Below are 24,330 nucleotides of genomic sequence, written 5' to 3' on the forward strand. Positions count from 1 at the left end.
TCCAAATTTATAGGTAAAATTTAGAATTGTTGAGGCTAGAATGAAACCGAAAGAGGGTTGGTAAAGTTGAAACACAAAATATAATTCAGAAAGAAAGCATTGTAAATATATTTAATGCACATGTGAAACATATCAAAAAAACATAATGATAACACGGCAAGTGGGGAATGCATAGTCAAATATATTTGTATTAATGTATATATCTTGGCATAATAAGGTCACAATGTTTCTCCTAGCAAGTCAAAGTAATTGTAGTCCTGAATGGAGACTGCAATCAAGAAGTTAGAAGACTAGGTCTTGCAAGGAAAGCTATGAAGGAACTAGATAAGATCCTGAACAGAGGCTGGATGGCCATCTGTCAGGGATGCTTTGATTTGGATTTCCTGCATGGCAGGGGGTTGGACTGATGGCCCGTGAGGTCTCTTCCAACTCTATGTTTCTATGATTCTATTTTGTTAATGTCAGTTTTATGTATATTATGTTTTGGTATTTGTTTGTATGTTGTATTGTACTGTTATTGTTTTTAATCCAATAAAAATTTATAAAACAAAACAAAAGAGCTATACAAAAGACAGCTTCTCAAGAAGCAGGAAAATAACTGAGGTGTGGTGATGCACTACTGGATTCCACTGTACATTTAAACAAGTCAGGCATCATACAGTGCTAGATTTTCTACTTTCATCTAATATTGTCTATGAAAGAGAAAAGAGTGTCTTGTTTCTCTACAAGGAGCAGTGCTAGGATTCCAAAATTGTGCCCCGACTTAGGAAAGCAGCTTGTACTAAACAAAGGAAAATTTTGCTCCAAACAGTTGACTGCCATTCCATGTTACAGTTTTTAAAGCTTATTCATTTTCAAAACAGCTTGCCATGACCTCATGGGTCTTTCAATCCTGACATGCTAAATTCAACATGGACTGTCAACCATGTACTATAACCTGCTTTACAGAGTCTCATCAACTGACCACTTCTTTTTTTTGTCATTCTACAAAGGCAACAACCACAAGAGGCTTATCAAGCCCCCAGGAAATTGCTATACATGGATGTTAATGGTGTTGGTTGCACACAACTTCTTTATTGCAACAGCTCCATTGGATATCCCCACCCACAATTCAGTGCTGGTTATGACTTATAAAGGCTCAGATTGAGGCTATCTGAAGGACCGTATTCCCCCCTATTAGTCTGGGCAAGCTTTAAAATCTGCAATGGAGGCACTTCTTTACATCCTGCCACCTTCACAGGTACTACATGGAAACATAGGAGAAGGACGTCTTTGTGGCTGCTTCCACACTTTGGAACTCCTGCCCTAGAGAGGCTAGGCTGGCATTTTCTTTGATGTCCTTTTGACAGCAGTTTAAGACCTTTCTTTTCTAGCAAGCCTTTGGAAAATGATTAATTGCTATACTGCTTTTAAGCTTTGTCTTAAGGTAATTCTGTTGCTGTTTAATATTGTTTCAATCTTAATTTTGTATTTTTTTAAACTATACACAGTTTACCATAATTTTCAGCCTTTTTGCAAGCCATCCTCAGTCTCTCCTCCTTGGGAGAAAGAAGAGATACAGTGGTACCTCGGGATACGAAATACCCAGGTTACGAAATTTTCGGGATACGAAAAAATCCCATAGGAAAACATTGTTCCGGGTTACGAATGTTTTTTCGGGTTACGAAAAAACTTTTGGTGCTTTTTTCGGCTTTTTCGCACGGAATCGCGGCTTTTCCCCATTAGCGCCTATGGCAATTCGGCTTACGAAGGCTTTTCGGGTTACGAACGGTGCCACGGAACGAATTAATTTCGTAACCCGAGGCACCACTGTATAAATAAAGTGATGGATGGATCAAAACAAGGCCAGAAGTCTATAGACATAAGCTGTATAGGCATGTTGTAAATAAGCTTTAGTAATGCAATATACACATCAGTATTTTTCAGATCCCTACTACATCTATATCCTGCTGGCATGAACATGACCATTTCCTTTAAAACAGTACTCAAAAGCAGTGGTCCATATATCTGCGCCAGTCCCTGAGCCATCAGATGTCAGCCTCTGGCAAGTAACCAGGAAAAAAATTGTAGCCAAAATTGTAGCCAATCAACATAAATAGGGTGCCAGTTCCTGACAAACAGGGTGGGATGGCTCATACAGCCCTCCAGTCCAACCCCCTGCCATGCAGGAATTCTCAATCAAAGCATCCCCGACAGATGGCCATCCAGCCTCTGCTTAAAGACCTCTAAGGAAGGAGACTCTGTTACACTCCAAGGGAGTTTGTTCCACTGTCGAACAGCCCTTACTGTCAGGAAATTCCTCCTAATTTTCTGTAGCTTGCATCCATTGCTCTGGGTCCTAGTCTCTGGAGCAGCAGAAAACAAGCTTGCTCCCTCCTCAATATGACATCCCTTCAAATATGTAAACAGGGTTATCATATCACCTCTTAATCTTCTCTTCGCCAGACTAAACATCCCCAGTTCCCTAAGTCGTTCCTCATAGGACATGGTTTCCAGACCCTTCACCATTTTAGTCGCCCTCCTTTGGACATGCTCTAGTTTCTCAATGTTCTTTTTGAATTGTGGTGCCCAGAACTGGACACAATATTCCAGGGACCTGACCAGAGCAGAATAGAGTGGAACTATTACTTCCCTTGATCTAGACACTATACTTTTATTAATGCAGCCTAAAATTGCACTGGCCTTTTAGCTGCCGCATCACACTGTTGAGTCATGTTCAACTTGCAGTCTACTTGGACTCCTAGATCCCTTTCACATGTACAGTCAGCCCTTGGTATACCCGGGGGATCCATTCCGCCCCCCCCACCCTCCCCCCACGTATACAGAAATCCACATATGCTCAAGTCCCATTGTCCCCAAGAGGCCTCCAGGCTACAGCCAGCCGTTTTGCAGCAGCAGCAGCAAGGAGAACGAACCTTGGCCTCATCCTCCTCTCTGCCGCCGCAGGACCTCCAAACACATCTCCTCTCTGGAAAGTGAGCTAATCAGTGCCTGAAGTCAACACTAAACAAAACCCCTACTTAACAGCTTTAAATTGTTGAATTTTACATTCTAGTCAAATAACATGTCCTACATAAAAGCAATAAAGACATTACTTTTGGGTACATTAAGAACCTTGTTAACAAATCATTTGCAGGAAGGAAGGAAATGGGTTTAATCTGCAACATGTAGTTTAAAAACACACTATTTAATTTAGAACAACATGTTATAAAATTTGCTTCAACAACTTTAAATTGCTTAGATTCAGACAACTATGTAAATAAGATGTATATTTTGGATATTATAAAGGTCAGACAAAATATAGTTGGGGAATATTTATCTATAGTCCTTATCCATTTATACCTAAGACCACAGTAATGAGTTAACTGGGTAATTAGAAGCGTCTGTTTTCAGGAAGATTCACTGAATACTCTGGATCTGGTTCTACAGCTGATTAATCAGTCCAGATAATTGGAAACACATGAACAAAAATACAGACCTTAAATTTTCTGATATATAATTAGTGATTCTATTTTTAATAGTAATGCTGAGCGAACAAACTTGAACTACCAAATCGATTCACTGTCAGACAGAGCATCAAAAAGTGCCAGCCCCAAATCAAGTAGGGTTCAGCAAAAATCCTTTCTGCCTAGAATGTGGCCAAAGAGCTGCATCCTTATGTGAAGTGATGAGAACTAACTTCATTTTGACACAATAGGCACCATATTATACAGGTACGTTAGATGAATAGATAGGAACACTATACAAAGACATACTTAGTTTCCTGTCCAAAGCCACTTCCTTTGGACTGTGCAACTGAACACATTTGTTTGTGGGTGAATTGTTACATTTTGACTATATATAGTTACATTATTACTATATTAATATTTAATCTACTATTCAAATGTTTTAGCATAACAAACATGAAGCAAGATATTTCAACAATGTAAAAGGATAAAATAAGTTATTCTGAATACAGTATATATTTAAAAATAAAACTGAAATGTTAGAGGTGGAAAACTCATTTAATAATTTTTATTAAGCACTATATTTCATATCCTTTCAAACCACATTAAAGTAGAAGCATCTAAAAAGTGCAAGGTCTGAAAGCAGGATGTGAACAGGAGTTGCTTTGCACGCACCTGTCTTTCTTGTAGAAACTACTGAAAGTGGGAAAGAACTGAAGCAGCAACATCAGGGCTATTGGTTATAAAATATGCACAGAGGAGAAGGCGCAGCAGCTGCCAGAAAAGCCAAATGAGAAACACAATATTGCAGTTCATAAAGGATCAAGATAATTTTTGTTACTGCTTCCAAGTTACACTGAATGTTACTGAATTAAAACCAGTCTTAATCAAGTAAAACAAAAATTAAGTATGTTGAGTTAGGAGTGAAACAGACCGCTCCTTTGAGCTACCTTCCAGGAAGCCGTTTACATGGAGACGGCTCCATGGCACTCTAGCAGTGCAGCATTTACGTTACATGCCACCAGAGCATCATGAAGCCAGCTTCCGGCCATAGCGCAGGCAGAAAAGCCGGCTTTTTGCTGGCTGAAGGTGGCTTCAAGGCAGAGTGGCTATTTGCCGCGCTTTTTGAGGTGGCTTCAAGGCAGATTAGGGCCGTGGCATGTGGCTGCCATGGCCCCAATCTAACTTCAGGAGGGGAGGTTTCAAGCTGCCCCTTCTACCAATCTATTTTGCTCCTTAGTATCTATCCTTAAAAGCAGTGTCGCTGTTAAGTTGGTTGAAACTAATGGCCTTTGCCAGCTGTGCCCGCAGAAGGCAATCGGGAGGAAGTCAATCTAGCCGCCTTTGGAAGGGAGTTCCACTGACAAGGGGCATCTAACAAGAAAGCAACATTTCTTGAGGGTGGCAATAGTAGGATCAGGGCCTCCCACATACATCTCAAAGCCTATGTAGGCACCAAACCAGATCTGTTTACAGGGCTTTATAATCATCACCAGCACTTTGAACACTTTGAATATTGCAAAGAAAAAGACTAGTAGCCAGGAACATAGCTTCAATGTTTTGGAAATTTCTAAACAATCCTCAGAGGAAATCTCAACTATAGTATCTTAAGAGTAATCCAAACAAGATTTAGCTAAGGCATGCGTCATTGTGGCCAGATCACATATCTCCCGCAGCAGGTGCACCTGGCACACCAAAATGTACTCCTGACCACCACTAAAACCAGGTCATCTAGAACTTCACCCCAGGCATCCATATTCCCTGATCTGTCTTTTTGACTAACTAGGGCCCCATACAGACTGCCAAAATAAAGCTGCTTCGGGTCACTTTGGAGGTATGCTGTTTAAATGATGCATGGATCCTAAGAGTCCAGAAGCTGTGCCAAAGCTGCGCTCCAGTCCTTAGGACTGGATTGTGACTTTGGCGCGGCTTCCGTACTCTTAGGATGCATGCATAATTTAAACAGCATACCTCCAGTGACCTGAAGCAGCTTTATTTTGGCCTGAGCAGAGAGGCTGCTCCTGCCCCGATCACTCCCCATTTGGTATGGGACCGTGGTGACCAGATGTTGCAGTCCCAAGGTTGGGTGTCACTGTGGTCCACAACAGACCAGTGTTGCTTTTTGCACTGGGTTTGGGCCACCTTAGGGGGCTGTGATGTAGCTTCAGCCTGATCCGGGGGCGTGCATCATATGAATGCCCCCACAACTCGGCCCAAAGGCGGTACTTTTGGCCTGTCTGTTTTGGGCCTAGCAGCATTTCTGTCTTAACTTACTGAATCTTGAAATGTTTGCATCATTTAGTCCACTAAATGTGGTTTGAAAGGATATGTAGTGTAAACAATTTAAAACACTATAACATGATTTTAAACAGTACATATGGTGCACACTAAACCAGTGCTACTCAAAGTGATCAGCCATGGATAAGTACCAATCTTCAAGGCACTGGATGTTGGTCCCTGGTAAATTTCAAGAAAACCAAGAAACAAGGAGCACAAATATGTTAGTGGTCCCTGATACATAGAATCATAGAATAATAGAGTTGGAAGAGACCACAAGGGCCATCCAGTCCAACCCCCTGCCATGCAGAAAATCACAATCAAAGCATCCCCGACAGTTGACCATCCAGCCTCTGTTTAAAGACCTCCAAGGAGGGAGACTCCACTACACACCAAGGGAGTGTGTTCCACTGTCGAACAGCCCTTACTGTCAGGAAGTTCCTACTAATGTTGAGGTGGAATCTCTTTTCCTGCAGCTTGCATCCATTGCTCTGGGTCCTAGTCTCTGGAGCAGCAGAAAATAAGCTTGCTCCCTCCTCAATATGACATCCCTTCAAGTATTTAAACAGGGCTATCATATTACCCCTTAATCTTCTCTTCTCCAGGCTAAACATCCCCAGCTTTGGACACGCTCCAGTTTCTCAACATCCTTTTTAAATTGTGGTGCCCAGAACTGGACACAATATTCCAGGTGGGGCCTGACCAGAGCAGAACAGAGTGGCACTATTACTTCCCTTCATCTAGACACTAGATCAGCCTAAAATCGCATTGGCCTCGTTAGCTGCCGCAACACACTGTTAACTCATGTTCAACTTGTGGTCTACTTGGACTCCCAGATCCCTTTCACATGTAGTTTCATTCAGCCAGGTGTCCCCCATCCTATATCTGTGCATTTCATTTTTCTGCCCTAAGTGCAACACCTTACATTTCTCTGTGTTGAATTTCATTTTGTTAGCATTGGCCCAGCTTTCTAGTCTATTCAGATCATTTTGAATGTTGATCCTGTCCTCTGGAGTATTAGCTATTCCTCCTAATTTGGTGTCATCTGCAAATTTGATAAGTATGCCCCAATTTTGTCATCCAGGTCATTGGTAAAGATGTAGAATAGCACTAGGCCCAGGACAGAGCCCTGTGGGACCCCACTGGTCACTTCTCTCCAGGATGAAAAGGTGTCATTGTTGAGCACCCTTTGAGTTTGGCCGGTCAACCAGTTACAAATCCATGTAACAGTTACTTTGTCTAGCCCACATTTCACTAGCTTGTTTGCAGGAATGTCATGGGGAACCCTGTCAAAGGCCTTACTTCAGATAAGATTAATCATCTTTGTTTGCCAGTTCTACCATTATAATTGTTTATTGTGCCATTGTATATTCTCACAGCAACTATCTATGCATATTTGTTCAGAAAGAAGCCCCACCATCTTCAATCACTTTCTCCATAGCAAGTGATCCTAATGCAGGAAAAGCAATATAGTTTCCATTCCCACAATACCAATATTATGAAACTGGTAGGGATGCAAAGAAGGGCCTCCTTTGTGGTTACCTCTCTTAGACAGACAAGTAAAAGCTTTCATATTATTATCATCATCATCATCATCATCATCATCCTGCCCTTTCCCTGATATTGGAATTTTTTGGTTAAAACCAGCACAAATGTGAAACCTACAGAAACATCAGTAAATGTATATGTATTTTTTTAAAAAAAAATAAACAGTTAAAGAGTCACAACTACAGGTTGCATATCCTCTATCTGAAATGTTTGGAAAATAAGTGTTTTGGATTTGAGATATTTTTGGATGTTGGAATACCTGTATTTGCACATACCTACATAATGCGGCATCTTGGAGATGGAACCCAAGTCGAAGCACAACATTCATTTATGTTTCCTATACGCCTCAGACACATAGTCTGAATGCAATCCTAATACAATATTTTTAACAATTTTGTGCATGACGTGAAGTTTGTGCGCATGAGAAAGCAAATGAAGGGTAAAAATCACCAGTTCCTGCATCAGATAGCTTGAACTACACTGCACTAAATAAAATCAATATAGCCTACTCAGACTACAATGCTTATGCCTAAAAGCTTTGGTAGAAAACAAAGTTTTAATCTGGTGCCAAAATGATGCTAATATTAGTACAAAACAGGCCTCCAAAGGGTGGACATTCCACAGCCTGAGTGCTACAGAGTTGGCCAACCTGCTCTCCTGCCATCACCATTAGGAATCAGGAGTGGCAAGAGTCCAGTAAACATGTACTGTAGTAGGAATCATCTCTCGAAGGATTCCAGCCAAATCCTCAGGTTGTACAAACTGAAAGGTATCCACTACAAGTGGGCAAGGAGAAACAATATTACAGTACATTATCTTGGCAGTACCCTTATTCCTTCTCAGTTTGAAACACAAGGCACCTGGCAAAGGGGATGTAACTGTGACAGATCATCACAACTCTGCCTCCTCATCCCTAGGTCTTGTTTACCACTGCCAAGACTCTGTGATACAGGCCTGCTCAGTAAGCGCATACAGAATTAAATCCTATAAAAGGGCTTCATAAAGAACAGCTGCTATCTGATGTCAGCCCTACACATATACTTCTGCTATGGATACTCTGAAAAGTATAGTTGACAGCCATAAGAAACTGCTGTTTAGAAAACTGTGGGAATACAAATCTGCACTTAATAATATTAAAGGTCTGCTCTGTGAAAAATACACAGAAAACAAATTCATGCTTTTAGATCAAATGACAATTATGTACTGCAGCAGAGCTGAAGGTCACAGATCAAACTCATTATCATCATAAACTGCTTTGGAAGAATCATAAATAATTCAAAGTGATAAAAAAGAGTGTATCATTAGAGCTTTAAAAAAAATAAACAAAATAGGAATAAGACAAGAACAAACTACAGTATAACACATGCATGGGTAGCAGCTGGTATGTGACTAATAGAAATCACCACACCCTTCTCCTAGGCAAAAACATATCAAAGTATTAGGCACTCATGCAATTGTAACCATACTTTTATATCCTTATGCTGCAACTTGGGAGGTTGGTGTACAAAAAGAAAGAACTGGCAACAAATGTAAGGGGACTGTGTGCCAAAGAGAATGTTACAAGAGAAAGGTGGCCCAATTTCAGGAGACAAATCTGACTTAATTATTGGGGACTGACCCATGAAGTAATTAGTAAATGAAAAGCTGAAATAACTAAAAGGACCTTCTTCCTCCACTTTGCATAAGATGAAAGATACAGGAGGCATTAAAAAACTTATGTAAGCAAAACAAAAACAAAAAACAATGTCTCTCCAGGGAAGAAAAGGCATTTTTCTACTGACAGAAAAATATTGTGTAATAGAAAGAAGAAGTAATCTAACATGTCCATGAACTAGTTAATTTAAGCAAAGAGCCAATGTTGTGTGTGAGAGAAAACACCCAGACCAGCTTTCAGTTTGTTTGGCTGTCCTTTTCAAAAGGGCATCTTGCCCACATTCTCTAGAGACCATGAGACAATGCAGCAAACATACCACGGGGACACAAGAAGCGCTCTTAGCTGCACTACAAACACTCAAGGACTGTACAAAGATTTATTAAAATAAAAAGAAATTAAGTTGAACCTATGTTCACTTTTTGCCTTTGTTCAATTTATAGCTCACCAGATCTGAAAACCTCCTGGTCAGCAGCCACATCGAAAGCAGTACCCTCCCATGAACCTTGTGTTCAGCAGTCTATGAAGGAAAAAATACTCAGCTCCTTGAATATCTCTTTCAGACTACGCAAATTAAGTGCTGTATGCAATGCACACTGACCAGTTGTTTTGACAGCCAAAGCAATTTGGTCTTATTTTTTGCAGGGGAATTCTCCTGTGGGCTGTCCTACTAAAGAAATATCTACTTATATCTACAAACTAGTAAATAACAAGGAGTTTAAGTATAATAATTTTTTTACCTTCCTTTTAAACGTGGCATTAAATTGGACATTATGAAGCACTAAACTCAGTTACGTCATAGGTTGGAATCCTGTTAAGAGTTCTACACTACCTTAAATGTAGTTGTACAAGTAATTGTGCTTTCTCTGAGGCTGCATGAGTACAGTTTCTTGTGCATCCAATTATTTCTTCAAGCACACACAGAGCCCTCTCTCATCTCTTTAACCTGCCAGGTACAGAGCTATTCGATCACTGTATGATAGGAAGCCTCAAAACCTTGGCACTGGTTGCATAATCAACTGTGCAACTGTCAGATCCTGCCAAACTACACTGACACATACAGTCAGCCCTTCATATCCATGAGGTATCTGTTCCAGACCCCTCTCCAGATAAGAAAAAATGTGGGATCTCACGTCCCGTTGTCCCCAATGTAGATGTGGCCATGTGCACATGCCTTCACTAAGAACAACAGGGCTCCTCCTCCTATCCCTTCCTTTTTAATAATAAGACAAGATGAAAACTTTTTCTCAATACCAGAGATAGCTCTCTAAAGAGCCAGCTGCTCTCTATTATTCTTCATAGAGTGGGGAAACTGCCTATACTGAAGAGTCCATAGGTGTGTCTTTGGTCTGAAAAATACACAAACTGGCAAATCCTGTTAAATGGACTACATCGCTTAAATCTGATCAACCAAAACTAAGCTAAGTTCCTGAACATTTCAGGTTTTGTCATTGTTTTGAGATGCTACTTTTTTGCAGTCCGTTTTCCAAAGAAGAAGAACAAGATGTCTTTAAAAGCTTTGAAAAAGGGGAAAGCTCGTTCTCATTTTAACAACTGGAAACTTTCATGAATTCTAAGTTGCACTGAAGAAACATTCATACTTAGTGGAATTCTTTAAAATATATTTAACAAGAAAGCAAAAATTCTCAGGTAGGAGAATACTCTTACGAATATTTTAGTGTATTTTCCACCAGTTTTGAAAATTTTTCTTCACTAGTGTGAGGCAGAGAAATGCATAAGAAGCAGCAGCCTGGACACAGAGACAGCAGTCAGCTACTTCAGTCAGCTACTTGCCCTTAGCAGAGCCTCCAAGGGGAAGCCTCCACATGCATTCTACAAAGATGCAAGCAAGGTGAGTGAGGTAGGCTGTGGATGTGGCTGGAAAACTGCAAATGAAGGACAGAGGAGAAGAGCTTGGTAGCTCTAACCAAACAGGACCTCCTCTTTGTCTGAGATCAAATGAGACCCCCAGATCACTCCACTTTCAGGAGGAATTTCTAGGTATTCCAACTATCAATCTGGGGAGTTTGACAAGGATTTGAGCATTTACCTACTAGACAGATGCCACTATTTGTTTCCAGCTTCAAGAATCACACATTCCAAATTCTCATGACAGGATTTCTGAAATAACAAGTTCTGGCAATTCAAAACACTTGACATTTTTTTGTAGAACTGAAAATGCATCTTCATACCTGTCTTATTATGACATAGTTGATCTACAAACTGTGTTTGGCTCAAAGTCGGAGGTCCTATTTATTTATCCCTTACAAGAGGAAACCAGCAGTGTTCAAAGATACTATAAGATGCAAGCCCTCTTTTTTACATTAGAATAACTTGGCAAATTACTACTGTAACAAGTTAAGGCATACTTCTTACTACATTTATCCCCCCAAAATAAACAGCAGGGTTCCTTACACAGTACTCTTGGTAATAAGAACAGAGTCACTGGGTACTTGAGGACAGAAGTGCATCTGAGGAGACAAATGTGAATACAGGTATAACTCAGTTAATGAAGCATGTGTGCTCCTGGGCATCACTTATTTAACAGAAAATTTGCTACCAGGGGCAAAAAATGACACAGAAAGAAGAGGGGTAGATTCCTGAATCACAAAAAAGAAGTGCAGTTAAACATGTTTCAGCAAAGCTTTTATTCAAAATAAACAGCATGCTCAAGTGAAATGAAAAAACCAGGTGATAAGACTTTCAAAAGTAAACAAAAACATTTTCTACATTCTAGAACCCACCTGAAAGTTTTTTTTTTCAAAATCCATACAAGGAAAACATTTTCTTTTACCAGCCTCCACTTTTCTTATCATTTCTATTCTGGTGAACTCTGTTCTACATATCAATGCTTTTGAACATGCTAGAGGTAGCTAAGACAAGCTCCTCTCCTTTCCCCTTTTTCTCTATTTTGTTGTTCACATATGTTCAGTAAGAGATCTGGAAGCAGCTTCTGATTACCTTTCTTGTTGTAGCCAGGCACACATAGCTATAGCACAGCACAATAGGACTGAACATAGCACAAACCCATTCTTTCCCAGCTCAAGTTTTATTGCATTGTTTACTGAAGATACACTGCCACGGCCTGGAATAACAGTTACGGAAATTAGCATGCACAGTTATGTCTAAGTTTACTAAGAATTTGCAGTGTGTTGTGCCAGTCAAGTTCCTGAAGAAGCCTGATCCAAAACTATCTCCACAATTAAGATGGAGCATATTTTCAAAAAGATTGAGTGGATACACAAAGTTTTTTTAAAATCATTACAACGCCCTTTTAAGACAAAGTATTGAACAGTGAAAAGAATGTTTTATTGCTTGTGCTCAAAATTACTTTTACTAGATCAATTATTTCCAACCTCTGGTTTCCCCAGGTCTTTTGTACTTCAGCTCCCAGAAGCCCCAGCCATCTTGACTAATGGTCTAGGTCAGATTGTGGGAGCCAAAGTGCAAAATAGCTGGATGCCAGAGTTTGGGAATCACTGCATTAAAGCATCTTATTTCCTATTGTTCCTAAGTGTTTGGTGGATTGATTTCATGAATTCAAAAGATCAATAAGAATAATAATTTAATTAGAAATCCTGCAGTAAGGTACAAGCAGTCACAAAAGTTGGTTGCGAGATCTTGTATCAGACCTTTGTGGAATATCAGATTAATCTACAAGCCTTTTCAAGTATAGGCCTGATAGCTTTGAGAGGTTCAAGTTTTAAAGAGGTAAAAGATTCCCACCCCCTTCACAAGCCTGTTAACAAAAAGTAACTTTGACAATGCTTTCAAGGAAAGGAGGCAGTTGCTTTATGAAGACTGGATTTTGTTTTCTTTTTTGTTTGTTTGTTTGTTTTATTTTCTGCCAGGAAAAAAAAAGTTTAGAGAGATAAAAATAAGTTTTACTGAGAAGTCACAAACAGTAGCTTCTATCCCATTGTTTTGTATGTGCAATAACTAGCTTGGATAAGAACTCAATTCAAGCTGTACGGAAAGGTGTGGTGGAAATCTACCTGTGTGGAAAAAGACTATGGTCAAAATGTGTTAGAAAAGAATACCTAATCTTCTTAGTGGTTCAAAAGTATGTCCCAACTTCACGTGTTGTCTCTCAACATATTTATACATAACAAACAACCCAGTTCACCTCCTTTATCCAATTCCTGTTATGGTGAGGTACGGCACACATTTATTTTAACTTTAATATGTTTCAAATGTTCTGGTTAGTTGTCAGCTTCACTGCAAATTACAGGACATTATCTGATTGACTCCTTCATATAGCCTAACTACATCGATCAAAGAAAGATACTTCTGAACTGTGTGACAACAATATTATCATAAGGCTTTACAACAGGGGTTGGAACCATGCATTGTATTGTTGTTGCACTGTTACTTTCAACTGCTCAGAAAATTTGATACCAATGGTGTGCAACATTTGGAGGACCACACAATTCCCAATCCTACTTTACAATGCCATGCATACTTGTTCACACCCACCTGTGAAAGACAAAAATGATAGATGCTCACAGTTCCTCCAGATTATACTGACTTAAACGCCACTTTTTTTTAAATTTTTAAAGCAGCAACATTCTTCCAAACCTTGGGCACTCCTGGTCTTCTTAATAATGGTTTAAGGAAAAAACAAAGGTTAAATGTTAATCAAAGGAATTCCAAGCAAAAAGGCTTTACAAATTACCTTATGCAATTAACAGTGAAATCTTTTACAAGTAGGAAATTGATGCATTTAGGAGTACAGTACTAGTTGTAAATTAAAGCAGGAGTCTAGGTATGACAAATGGCTGAGTTAAAACACTTACAGAGCTACCTAGAAGGAAATCAACCTTGGCTTTATCCCCAGCCTACAGTATGATGCAAGTATTATCAAACTAATCAGGAACAATCACCACCATTGTATTAAATTAAATTTACATGTGAATACAAAAACAGAATAAAAATATCAAATAATGAGAAAACTTGTTTAAAGGAAATGGAGAAGAAAAATCAGGAGAAGACATGGAGGATTCTTGATCATTATTTAAATCCATATTAATAAACTGTATATACAATATTTTTCACAGATTAGGAAAGGTTCAGCCAAGTCCAAAAGGATGGTAGTACAGTTAACAAGCATAAAGAAGAAAACACAAGGTGCCTTCCTTTAACAGTAAAGATCCTATTCCAATAAATAAAGAGTAAAAATTGATCTAAACTACTTCTCTGATTATAAGGCTACTAAAAATATATCAGAGGCAGGAAACCAGCCAGGGTGGTGCTGGGCTGTTAGATAAGAAATGTGTGAAAGCACAGAAGGATATGGTGATATCATTGTGCTTTGCATTCTTTGCATCTGTTTTTATTCTAGAAAACATTAGATACAACACATAGACCAGGGAAGGCATCTGAAAAACTAGTAGAGGTTAAGTTCTAGTGCTATCTGGGATGAAACAGAATACAAATTAACACTGGATAGCAGTCAATTCAAGCTATATAAAACTATTTCATATAATGGCATATAGAGTCTTCTGTCACAATAGTTAATTATAGTTAATCATGAATTAATCTAACCAACAGCAGCAATGATAGCTGTATGGTACCTTTTGTTAGAAAAGCAGTATACCTCCAAAGCCCAATTGTTCTTAGTTCAAACAAAGGGTACTTAAGCATCTTGTTGGCCATTGTTGGAAAAAGGATGCTAGAGCAAGCCTATCCTTCTTACTCAGAAACAGTCCCTATTAACTGCGTTTATTATTGGAACCTAAATTAACAATAGATCTGATCCATAATGATAAGCCTTGTTTTTGTAATTTCGGCCCCATACAGGCCAAAATAAAGCTGCTTAGAGTCACTTTTGAGGTATACTGTTTAAATGATGCATGCCTCCTAAGAGTCCGGAAGCCACACCAAAGCTACGTTCCACTCCTTAGGACTGGAGCGTGGCTTTGGCACGCTTCTGGACTCTCAGGACACACGCATCATTTAAGCAGCATACCTCCAAAGTTACCCGAAGCAGCTTTATTTTGGCCTGTCTGTACAGGCCCTTAGTCTACCAAATATAATAACCTAAATGTCTGTATGTCAGTATCACTACTTCAGGTTAACAAGCAGGTTCACAATTGCACTCAAGCCTCACTAGAGAGGCCTAAATACACTAAAGGCACCAGATCTTGTCTATCTTGGGAGCTAAGCAGGACCAGCCTTGGTTAATACTTGAATGGGAGAACACCAATGAATGCCAGGTGCTGTAGGGTATATTTCAGAGGAAAGAACTGGTAAAGCCACCTCTGAGTATTCCTTGCCTAAGAAAACCCTATGAAAGGTGTGTGCATCTGAAGGCAGATGCACACACATGCACTAGTATATTATTTTGTATCACTACCACAACCAGCTTCTCTAGCTAGTTCTCAGAAAAGAAGATTGTAAGAATGCAAGCTATTGTTTTGATCATGAAGCATTTTATCTGGAGAATAAAATGTGTTATTTCGGTGTGGACAGTCTCACTAATGCCTTACTATTAGTAACTGTGTTAGCCAATTCAATTAACTAGTCAACTGATATGTGTTCAAACTCTATCAGTGTAAATCTACAGCACTATATAAATAAAGCATAATAATAATAATAATAATAATAATAATAATAATAATAATATGCATAGCATTCAGTAACAGGACTGAGTGACTTGATGTCATCAGACTATTTTCATGCAGTAGGGCTGGACCTTAGAAAAACAGGGGAAAGAGTTAATGGAGAGAGCCATAGAAAACTTTTGAAAGCAAGGGCATGCTCACCTCTAGCAAGAAAGGGATGAACCAAGGAAGCCATACTGTACAGGGTAACAGAAGGAAGAGAAGTGGTCTCTTCGCTATTAGTTCAGAACTCTTGCAAGAGTGATCTGTCCTTCTTTGAGTAACCTGGTGGGCACAAAGGTACTGAAAAGGGGGTACAAAGAGAACAGCCTAATTCACTAACAGCACAAACCCCCAACAGACATTTATCAAAGGAATAAAGCCCTCATAAGAAGGTAGATTTCCCACTGCTGTTCTACATGACAAATTAGACAGAGGATGACAGATATATGCAAAATGCACAGAAAAGCTGCCCTACATTAGGTGTGGGGAACCTGTGGTCCTCCATGTGCTGTTGACTGAAAGCTTCCATAATACCTGACAATTGGCTATTCTGGTTATGGCTCCAGCAGATAGCAAGGTCCCACTGTACTATCTTTCTGCAGAGCTCACACTTTTGAACGAAAGGTGGGTACAAATAAAGTTGTTACACAGCATCATATAAAATTATTACTGTATGGGTTAGAGAATTGAGTTTTTTCAGGCAACATGATGGCTCCTTCAGATGTAGACACCAAGAACTCCCAGAAGGAATGCCTTCTGGCACACAGATCTTAAACAACTCTGTGGACAGGAAGCAGAGGCTGGCCAAACAGTTCTCCCAGGTCAATTAATGATTCCTTTAGGAGCAGATGATACAATTCCTCATTCTGACCTTTTTTCTCTTGTCTTCCCACAAGGTACACAAGTTTTCAAAAGCCCCAGGGAAGAGAAGATTACTGAAATACTTGTCAGAAGGTTATATGTAGTGCAGCACCAACATGGTGTATCTAGTTGCTAGGGTTACATAAGAAGATTCTTAAATAGTAGTTCAATCATCTCATTGTCATACCACTTCAAAATGTAATATAGGTATATGGTACTTTATTATGCTTGTGCTTCACAAATTCTTCTGTAATCCTTACAATCACTTTGTAAGGCAGTCCACTGCTATCCCCATATTGTTGGAAACTGTTTTGGCCTTAATTAAAATAAACTAATTATTTGCATTAGACTTTACTATATAGAAATACCACATTCGAACAATTGTTTTATAGGAGCTGTGTCCAGGAACTTTCAAAAATATCACCTAAAACCAAATTTTCCTCCTGAAAATCATTTTTAATTGACACACAACACTGCACCAAATCTCATGATAAAACTCCTGTAAATTCATATTTACAAGTTCAGTAAGTTTTTTTCGTTCATAATTAATGCTTCAAAGTCCAAAATGAGAAAAAATACATAATTCAGAAGAGTGGTGTCTTTATTTGAAACACTTCAAGTAATAAACCAACCATTCTTCAAAGTGAAAGAAAAAGCTCTCCTCACCAGATGCATTATCAGATCTAAGTACATAAAACCCTTTAAAAATACATCACGTTTTCTACATATAATGGGAACATTTGAAGTTAAAAGGTGCAATGTATTGCATAACATACTGCCTGTCTGCAGTGCAACTCCTGAGAGGCTAACAGGATTTGCACACACTCGTAAGCCTGTAACCTTGACATTAATATGACACTGTTCAGCAGTGGGCTATGGGCTATTTACCTAGTGCAATGGGAGGTCATGACAACTTGGTGGCTCAATTTTGGAAGCTTGATGAGTTTTTTTCCACCACAAACTTCAGCAAGTCCTATTAAAAACGAACTACACACTGAAGTATGGGTCAGAAAGTCATACCATCACTAAGTTACTTATTAATACATATCATATATTGTACATATAAAATGTACAAAACGGAGGCAGATTGTTTAACTACAATTCACCTTGGTTACTCCCCTCCAAAAAAGGCTTTCAGGTTTTCTTCCTTCTCTTAGATTTGGTATGGGTGTAATATTCCCACATGTTAACAAAGGTTAAAAGGCTAGAAGCATTACCATCGGCCTGCAAACTCCCACCCCTTCTTTCCTATATAAAGTGTAGGACTTTTAGTACACTATTACTTTGGGTACACTATATATTTTCTGAGGCTAAAACACTGATTATGGGAATGCAGAAGGATCCATATAGAAAAGGAAAGAGGTGGATGTGTTCAATCTCTTAAACTTCAGGAAACATTGCACATGCACCGAGTTTACACTCATATCTAGGCCTAGCGATTTTCAATATGTACCCAAAAAGGCAAATGAGAACTTAAGCGTGAAATTCTGAAAACCTAAACAAAGATAACCACTAGTGTAACTGGTTACAAAGTATGAACACAACTAATGCTTGTCAATGAAAGTCAATTACAGAGGCATTACAAAGCTAGAATACATATTACAATACTCTATTTAGGCTGAAAAGAAGGCAAGGGCAGGGAGATGAATGTATATGTCTACATACAGAAGTTAAGAAAAGCATTTCAGACTGTAATGAATAGTATTGGGGATAAATCCCAAAGCATTCTATTTTTTCAGCTTTTCTTTGTCCTTTTGCAATTCTCAGAGATTTTCCTTCCATTAAAAGAAAAACACACCAAAATTTCACTTGCAGATCCTTCCTATAATAATGAAGTACAACCCTGCGATTCTCCAGATATTGATGAACTGCTCCCTCCCAGCATCCCTCACCACTGACCAAGTGAGCTGGCATTAGTGGCAACCAGAATTTAAGTCCATTATGCTCAGGAACATGTAATCCTGAAGCCTGGAATATGCTCAAAATCCATGATGTTCTAATATGAAATCAAATTACAGCATAAAGCCAAGTAACTTAAAAGCACACTTACAGAGAACACATTACTCACCAAGAGGTTTAGCAACACTGCCATTCATAATCTACCCATGGCAAGAATAGTCATGCAGTGCATCTGCAAAGCACTTGGATCTTTACACCTTGTCCCAGCTAACCTCCCCATCTGAGATTTTAGCCTTAAAACCGGCAGCAAATAGTTTTCCACTTTCTGCCTTTCTGTGTAATTAGCACTATTAATCCTAAATTCTTCAAGCCACCTGGTCTGGCAATTATTTGGTTTTAAGCTCTGCCAAGGTCTCCTCTTCTATGTTCTGGAAAACAAACTGCTGGGGAAAAAATGTTAAGGTGTGACTTGAAGTACTACTGCAAAAACATAAGTCTACACTGACAGAAATGTGCCAAGACCTGCCTTTTCTGAATACAAGTTATTACTACACTGATGAGTTGCAGCAAGATTTGTATTCTACATTCTTCTCTAACTGCCTAATAAAGTAATATTCTTGTTCTGAACAACCAACACATTTCAGAGCATCACCCCCTAAATGTTTTTCAGCATTTGCTTTCCAGGAGTTAATGGTCCAAAACACACAGCAGAAATAATCCAGTTTGGGACCACTTTAACTGCCCTGGCTCAATGCTAGGGGATTCTGGAAGCTGCAGTTTTGTGAGCCATGTATACTTTTTTCTGTCACAGAGCTCTGGTGCCACAACAAACTACAATTCCCACAATTCCCTAGCCCTGAGTCAGGGCAATTAGAGCAGTCCCAAACTGGATTATTTCGCCAGTGTCTTTTGGACCAATGTTATCTCTGCTTCTCATTCAAGTTATGATTGAGACTTGTAAAGTTCTCTGCCATTATAGTGTATTCCAGTCCTCACTACTATGTGGAGGGCTCTGATGTTTTTGTTACCTTAACTATATATATATATATATATATATATCTCACACACACACACTGTCATGGTAGCCTTAAAAAACACAAGAGATTTCAAAACATCTTCATGCAGAAATGAAATAAAGTAAACCAGAAATTACTAACCATGTTGCATCCCTTGGTATCCAGCAACACAAGGCCCCAAACCAGCTGCTGTGATGCTCCATGGCTGCCCATTAGAAAATGCCACTTCCTGGCATCTGATCCAGCATCCCTGCTGCTCAGTCACACTATGCCTGGTCTCAGACCCACAGCAAAGTGAGCATGCTGTGCTTCTCTCTCCCTGCCACTCTGTTTAGTGCCCCTTGCTCCCAGCCACTACTCTCAGTTCCTCCTCTGCAACCTGGTGGTGTGTCAGGGTTAAGGTTTCCATGGAGACTGGCTCCATCTACACCTTCCTCTTCAAGCCAGATCTGCTGCCCTCTTCCCAGCCCCCAAGTAATCCAGGGCATCCTCTGCCTGCATTCCTTGGTAATCCCTGCTTCATAAACAACAGAACAGCACAGGGCACACAGGAACAACTTTCAAAACATCTTGGCAAAAGGCCGCCGCCGCCGCCTCTTGTAGTTCAGCTTGCCTCTTCCTAAGGGGATGGTCCCCGTTATTCTGCACATCAGACACCTCCCTGGAGCTGCGCCCATTGCTCCCTGAGAGGCAAGGATACCAGACACATGGCTGAGCAGAACACACAGGGAATGGGCAGGAGGTCCACCTCCATTCAAGTTTGGAGGCCAATCCCACTGAAGAAGCGGAGGAAATGGAAGAGGTTTTCGGTGGGTAGGAAGCTCCAAGTCATGGGTACTATTCAGGAACAACTGACAACTTCCCTCATGGACAACCAGGCCAAGGCCATGATGGAGCCACATTGGGGGGGGGGGGAGAGAAGAGAGGAGGAAGAGGAGAAGCAAAGAAGAAGGAGAATCAGGTGAAAGAAGAGGAGGAGGAGGAGGAGGAGGAGGAGGAGCTAGAGAAGGAGAAGAAGCGGGAGGAGGAGGTCCAAAACACACTGCAGAAATAACCCGGTTTGAGACCGCTTTAACAGCCCTAGCTCCATGCTAAGGAATTCTGGGAACTGTAGTTTTGTGGAGGCATTTAGCCTTGTCTGTCAGAAAGAGCTCTGGCGCCACCATAGCCTACAATTCCCAGGATTCCCCGGCACTGAGCAAGGGATAGTTAAAGGGGCCTGGAACAGGGTTGTTATTTCTGCAGTGTGTTTTGAACTGAAGAAAGGCAGAGGAGCAGAAGGGGAAAGGAGAGGAGAAGAAGGAGGAGGAGAAAAAGCAAGAGAAGACGCGGAGAAGAGAGAGAGGAGGTGAGGGATGAGAAGCAGAGGCAGGAGGAGAAGCACCACTGCCGCCTCTACTGTCAGGGGGCGCCTGCCTGCCTGCCTGCCTCCCTCCCCCAGTGACCCAGGGCTATGAGGGAAGCCCCCTCCCCGGCATCCCTGCCCTGCGGCCGAGGCGACTCACCCCATGAGCCAGTCCATGACGGCGCCGCCGCTGCCGCTGGGCCGAGCGAGCAGGCGGCTCTGGCTGGGTCCCTGCTGGAGCTGCTCCCCTCACCGCCGGCCTCTGAGGCGGCTCATGGGTGCCCCTCTCTGGGTGTGTGTCTCCGGGGGACCTCTTCCCTCGCAGCTCCTTCCCGCTTCGGCGGCTGCTGTTTCCTCCTCGTCCTGCTGCTGCTGCTGCTGCTGCTAGAGGTCCCCGCCCCCAAGGCAGCGCCCGCCGGGTCCCTTCAGCCAACCAGCCGGAATGAGCGAGGGAGTCTCTCTCTCTCTCTCTGAGGGCGGCCGGAAGTAAACACTCCGCGTTTCCTACAACACTTTCCCTCCCCCTCTGCCTTACTCTCTCTCCCCGCCTCTCCCACGTGCCCGGCTACGGAAACCCGGAAGTGACCGCCTTCCCGAGGGCGCATGGGAAATGTAGTCCCGAGGAGGAGGAGGAGGCGGTGGGGGAACTCTCAGGGGGAGGGGCTTACTCTTAAAGGCGCAGAACACCAGAGACAGCCCGAGAAAGGAAGGAAGGAAGGGATGATGGGACTGGGAGGGAACCCTGGTTTGAGCGTTGGGAGGACTGACTACCTCTCTGCTAAAGAAAGGCACTTCGTGACAAAAGTGAAATATGTATGAAGGGCAATAAAACAGACTGACTTCATTAAAATGCCTTCAACCTTCCTTAAAATATCCTCAGCTCTCAATACTGTGCCCACTATCTCCCTCCAGCAATGGAAATAAGCTATAGAGACAGAAGGCCAAAGCACAAAAAATAATCCAGTCTGAGACCACCATAACTACCCTGCCTTAATAATGCTAGGGAATTCTGGGAAGTGTAGTTTTGGGAAAGGCATTGAGACTTCTCTGTCTGTCAGGGAGCTCTGGTGCCACAATAAACTACAGTTCCCAAGATTCCCTAGCACTGAGCCAGAGCAGTTAAAGCGGCCTCAAACTGGGTTATATCTGCAGTGTGTTTTGGACCTGAGTCTCTAGTCCAGGATTCGAAACCTGGTTCGGCCATGGAAATTACTGGGTGACCTTGGGCAAGTCACACTCTCTCAGCCTCAGAGGGTGGCCATGGCAAACCCTCTCTGCAGAAACATGCCAAGAGAACCCCATAATAGGTTTACATAAATGCATGTTGTTGCCTTCAAGTAGCTTCTGATCTATGCCGACCCTAAGATGTCTCTACCATGGGGTTTTCTTGGCAAGGTCTGTTCAGAGTAGGTTTGCCATTGCCTTCCCCTGAGGAGGCTGAGAGAGTGTGACTTCTTGCCCAAGGTCACCCAGTGGGTTCCACGACCGAGCTGCATTTCGAACCCTGGTCTCCAGAGTCATAGTCCAACACTCAAACCACTGACTAGGCCAGGCTGGCTTCTGAGTAAACACGCACACACTGTGTGTATGGCTTACTTTTTGCTAGCTGGAAAAATCCAAAGAAAAAGAAGGTGGGAGTACCAAGTGTCAAGACTACCAAGTAAAAAACGTGGTGGTATTCCCTCAAAAATGGCATGTATACGGTCCATGATGGCATGACTATGGAGTTTATCAGACTCAAGTTTTAGACCCTGCAGTTGCGCTAAGGAAGTGTAAAGAATGTTGCGAAATGACTTACCACATTGCTTGCTTTTCCGTCAATCCCCCGTAACGTTATGTTAGCGCTACAACTGCACGACAGTTGCGATTTGCGTGATGCGAAACCATGCATAGCGGAACTGTCTACTACACCAGCGCCTTCCTTTTGTCTTTCGCATTTCGCATCAACATATCTGTGCATGCCCTTTGGAGGCTTTGGTGGCATCATGACCTTTGTGCTTCTGGGGGAGCGAGGGGTTCCCCCCCCCCCCCATCTCTAGGGTCCTATTTAGCAGAGGGGAGAGGGAGAAGGAAAGAGCCGAAGGAAAAAGGGGAATCTGGATGCAACAGGTGACAGAAGGCAAAAGGGCAAATCAGGGTGGCTTTTGGACTGCAAATGCAATATTTTTCCCCATTATTTTTATTATTAAATATATACAAAATGAGCGCATGTTTTGTTGTGTTTTTTGCTGAGGAATATGTGTGTGTGTGTGTGTGTGTGTGTGTATATATATATATATATTTGCCCTTTGCAACAGTATCCCTTTGCTGGAAGTCAGCTAATAAAAGTGAAAGGGGACAATAAAAGGGCACTTTTTTGCTTGGAGAATCCATGCTAAAATGCGAATGTTACAATCGAATGTTACATTTGTTGCTTTTGTCAATTAGGCAATTGGCAAAATGATACATGCTTTTGCAAGGAATTCAGGGACAGCTCTGAATTGCTTTTAAAAGTCATAAAATAATGCATGACAATCGCATCCTTTTCTGGCATTTACAGTGATGAATTCATTATTATTATTATTATTATTATTATTATTATTATTATTACAAGTGCAAGAGGCATTCTGGGGTGGCAAGGAGTGGGGGATACAGGATGTATTATTTTTATTATTAAATATATACACCCCTGTCTTTATTTTTATTTTATTTTTTTCATTATTTTTATTATTAAATAAAATGGAATGGATGACCCCTAGGGGCCCCTTTCCTTTGCAGACTCCTAGGTGTCCATGCAGGACAGAGGAATGGGGCAGGTATGGATGACCCTTAGGGGACCCTTTCCTTTGCAGCCTCCTAGGTGTCATTGCAGGAAAGAGGAATGGGGCTGGAATGGATGACCCCTAGGGGCCCCTTTCCTTTGCAGACTCCTAGGTGTCCATGCAGGACTGATGAATGGGGCTGCAATGGATGACCCTAGGGGCCCCTTGCATGTGCAGCCCCCCAAGTGTCCATGCAGGACAGAGAAATGGGGCAGGGATGGATGACCCCTAGGGACCCCTTTCATTAACAGCCTCCTAGGTGTCCATGCAGGACAGAGGAATGGGGCTGGGATGGATGACCTCTAGGGACCCCTTGCATTTGCAGCCCCCCAGGTGTCCATGCAGGACCGAGGAATGGGGATGGGATGGATGACCCTTAAGTGCCCCTTTCATTTGCAGCCTCCTAGGTGTCCATGCAGGACAGAGGAATGGGGCAGGGATGGATGACTCCTAGGGGCACCTTTCCTTTGCAGCCTCCTAGGTGTCCATGCAGGACAGAGGAATGGGGCTGGGATGGATGACTACTAGGGGCCCCTTTCATTTGCAGCCTCCTAGGTGTCCATGCAGGACAGAGGAATGGGGTAGCCTCCTAGGTGTCCATGCTGGAAAGAGGAATGGGGCTGGAATGGATGACCCCTGGGGGTTCCTTACATTGGAAGCCTCCTAGGTATCCATGCAAGACAGAGCCACCCCCCTGAGGGTTGTCCTGGAAAAGGAAGGCCACCGGAAGGGAATGGGGTCAAAAAGCAGCCCAGCATCATGGGAACTTTGCAGTCAGTAACTTTAGCATTGCATTGTGCTGCTGCCTACCACACCAAACCATTTCGCAACACATTTCGCAAGATAATGGGAGACCATGGCCTGGCTTCCACTTTTGCCCA

At 41.6% G+C, this 24,330-nt stretch overlaps 1 protein-coding gene across 2 annotated transcripts in view; it reads right to left on the minus strand.

Annotated features, from left to right (window-relative positions):
• Positions 1-20,891, minus strand: part of MOB2 (MOB kinase activator 2) — a 150,043-nt gene extending 129,152 nt beyond the window's left edge. The window contains exon 1 of one of the 2 annotated variants that reach the window (XM_042441608.1): positions 20,809-20,891. In XM_042441608.1, coding sequence (XP_042297542.1) covers positions 20,809-20,825 — 17 coding nt within the window. In that variant the 5' untranslated portion in view covers positions 20,826-20,891. The remainder of the gene's footprint in view (positions 1-20,808) is intronic. The other variant, XM_042441598.1, reaches the window with a different exon arrangement.
• Between the last annotated feature and the right edge of the window lie 3,439 nt (positions 20,892-24,330).

This window comes from Sceloporus undulatus, chromosome 1 (assembly GCF_019175285.1).
Source record: "Sceloporus undulatus isolate JIND9_A2432 ecotype Alabama chromosome 1, SceUnd_v1.1, whole genome shotgun sequence".
Taxonomy (NCBI): domain Eukaryota; kingdom Metazoa; phylum Chordata; class Lepidosauria; order Squamata; family Phrynosomatidae; genus Sceloporus; species Sceloporus undulatus.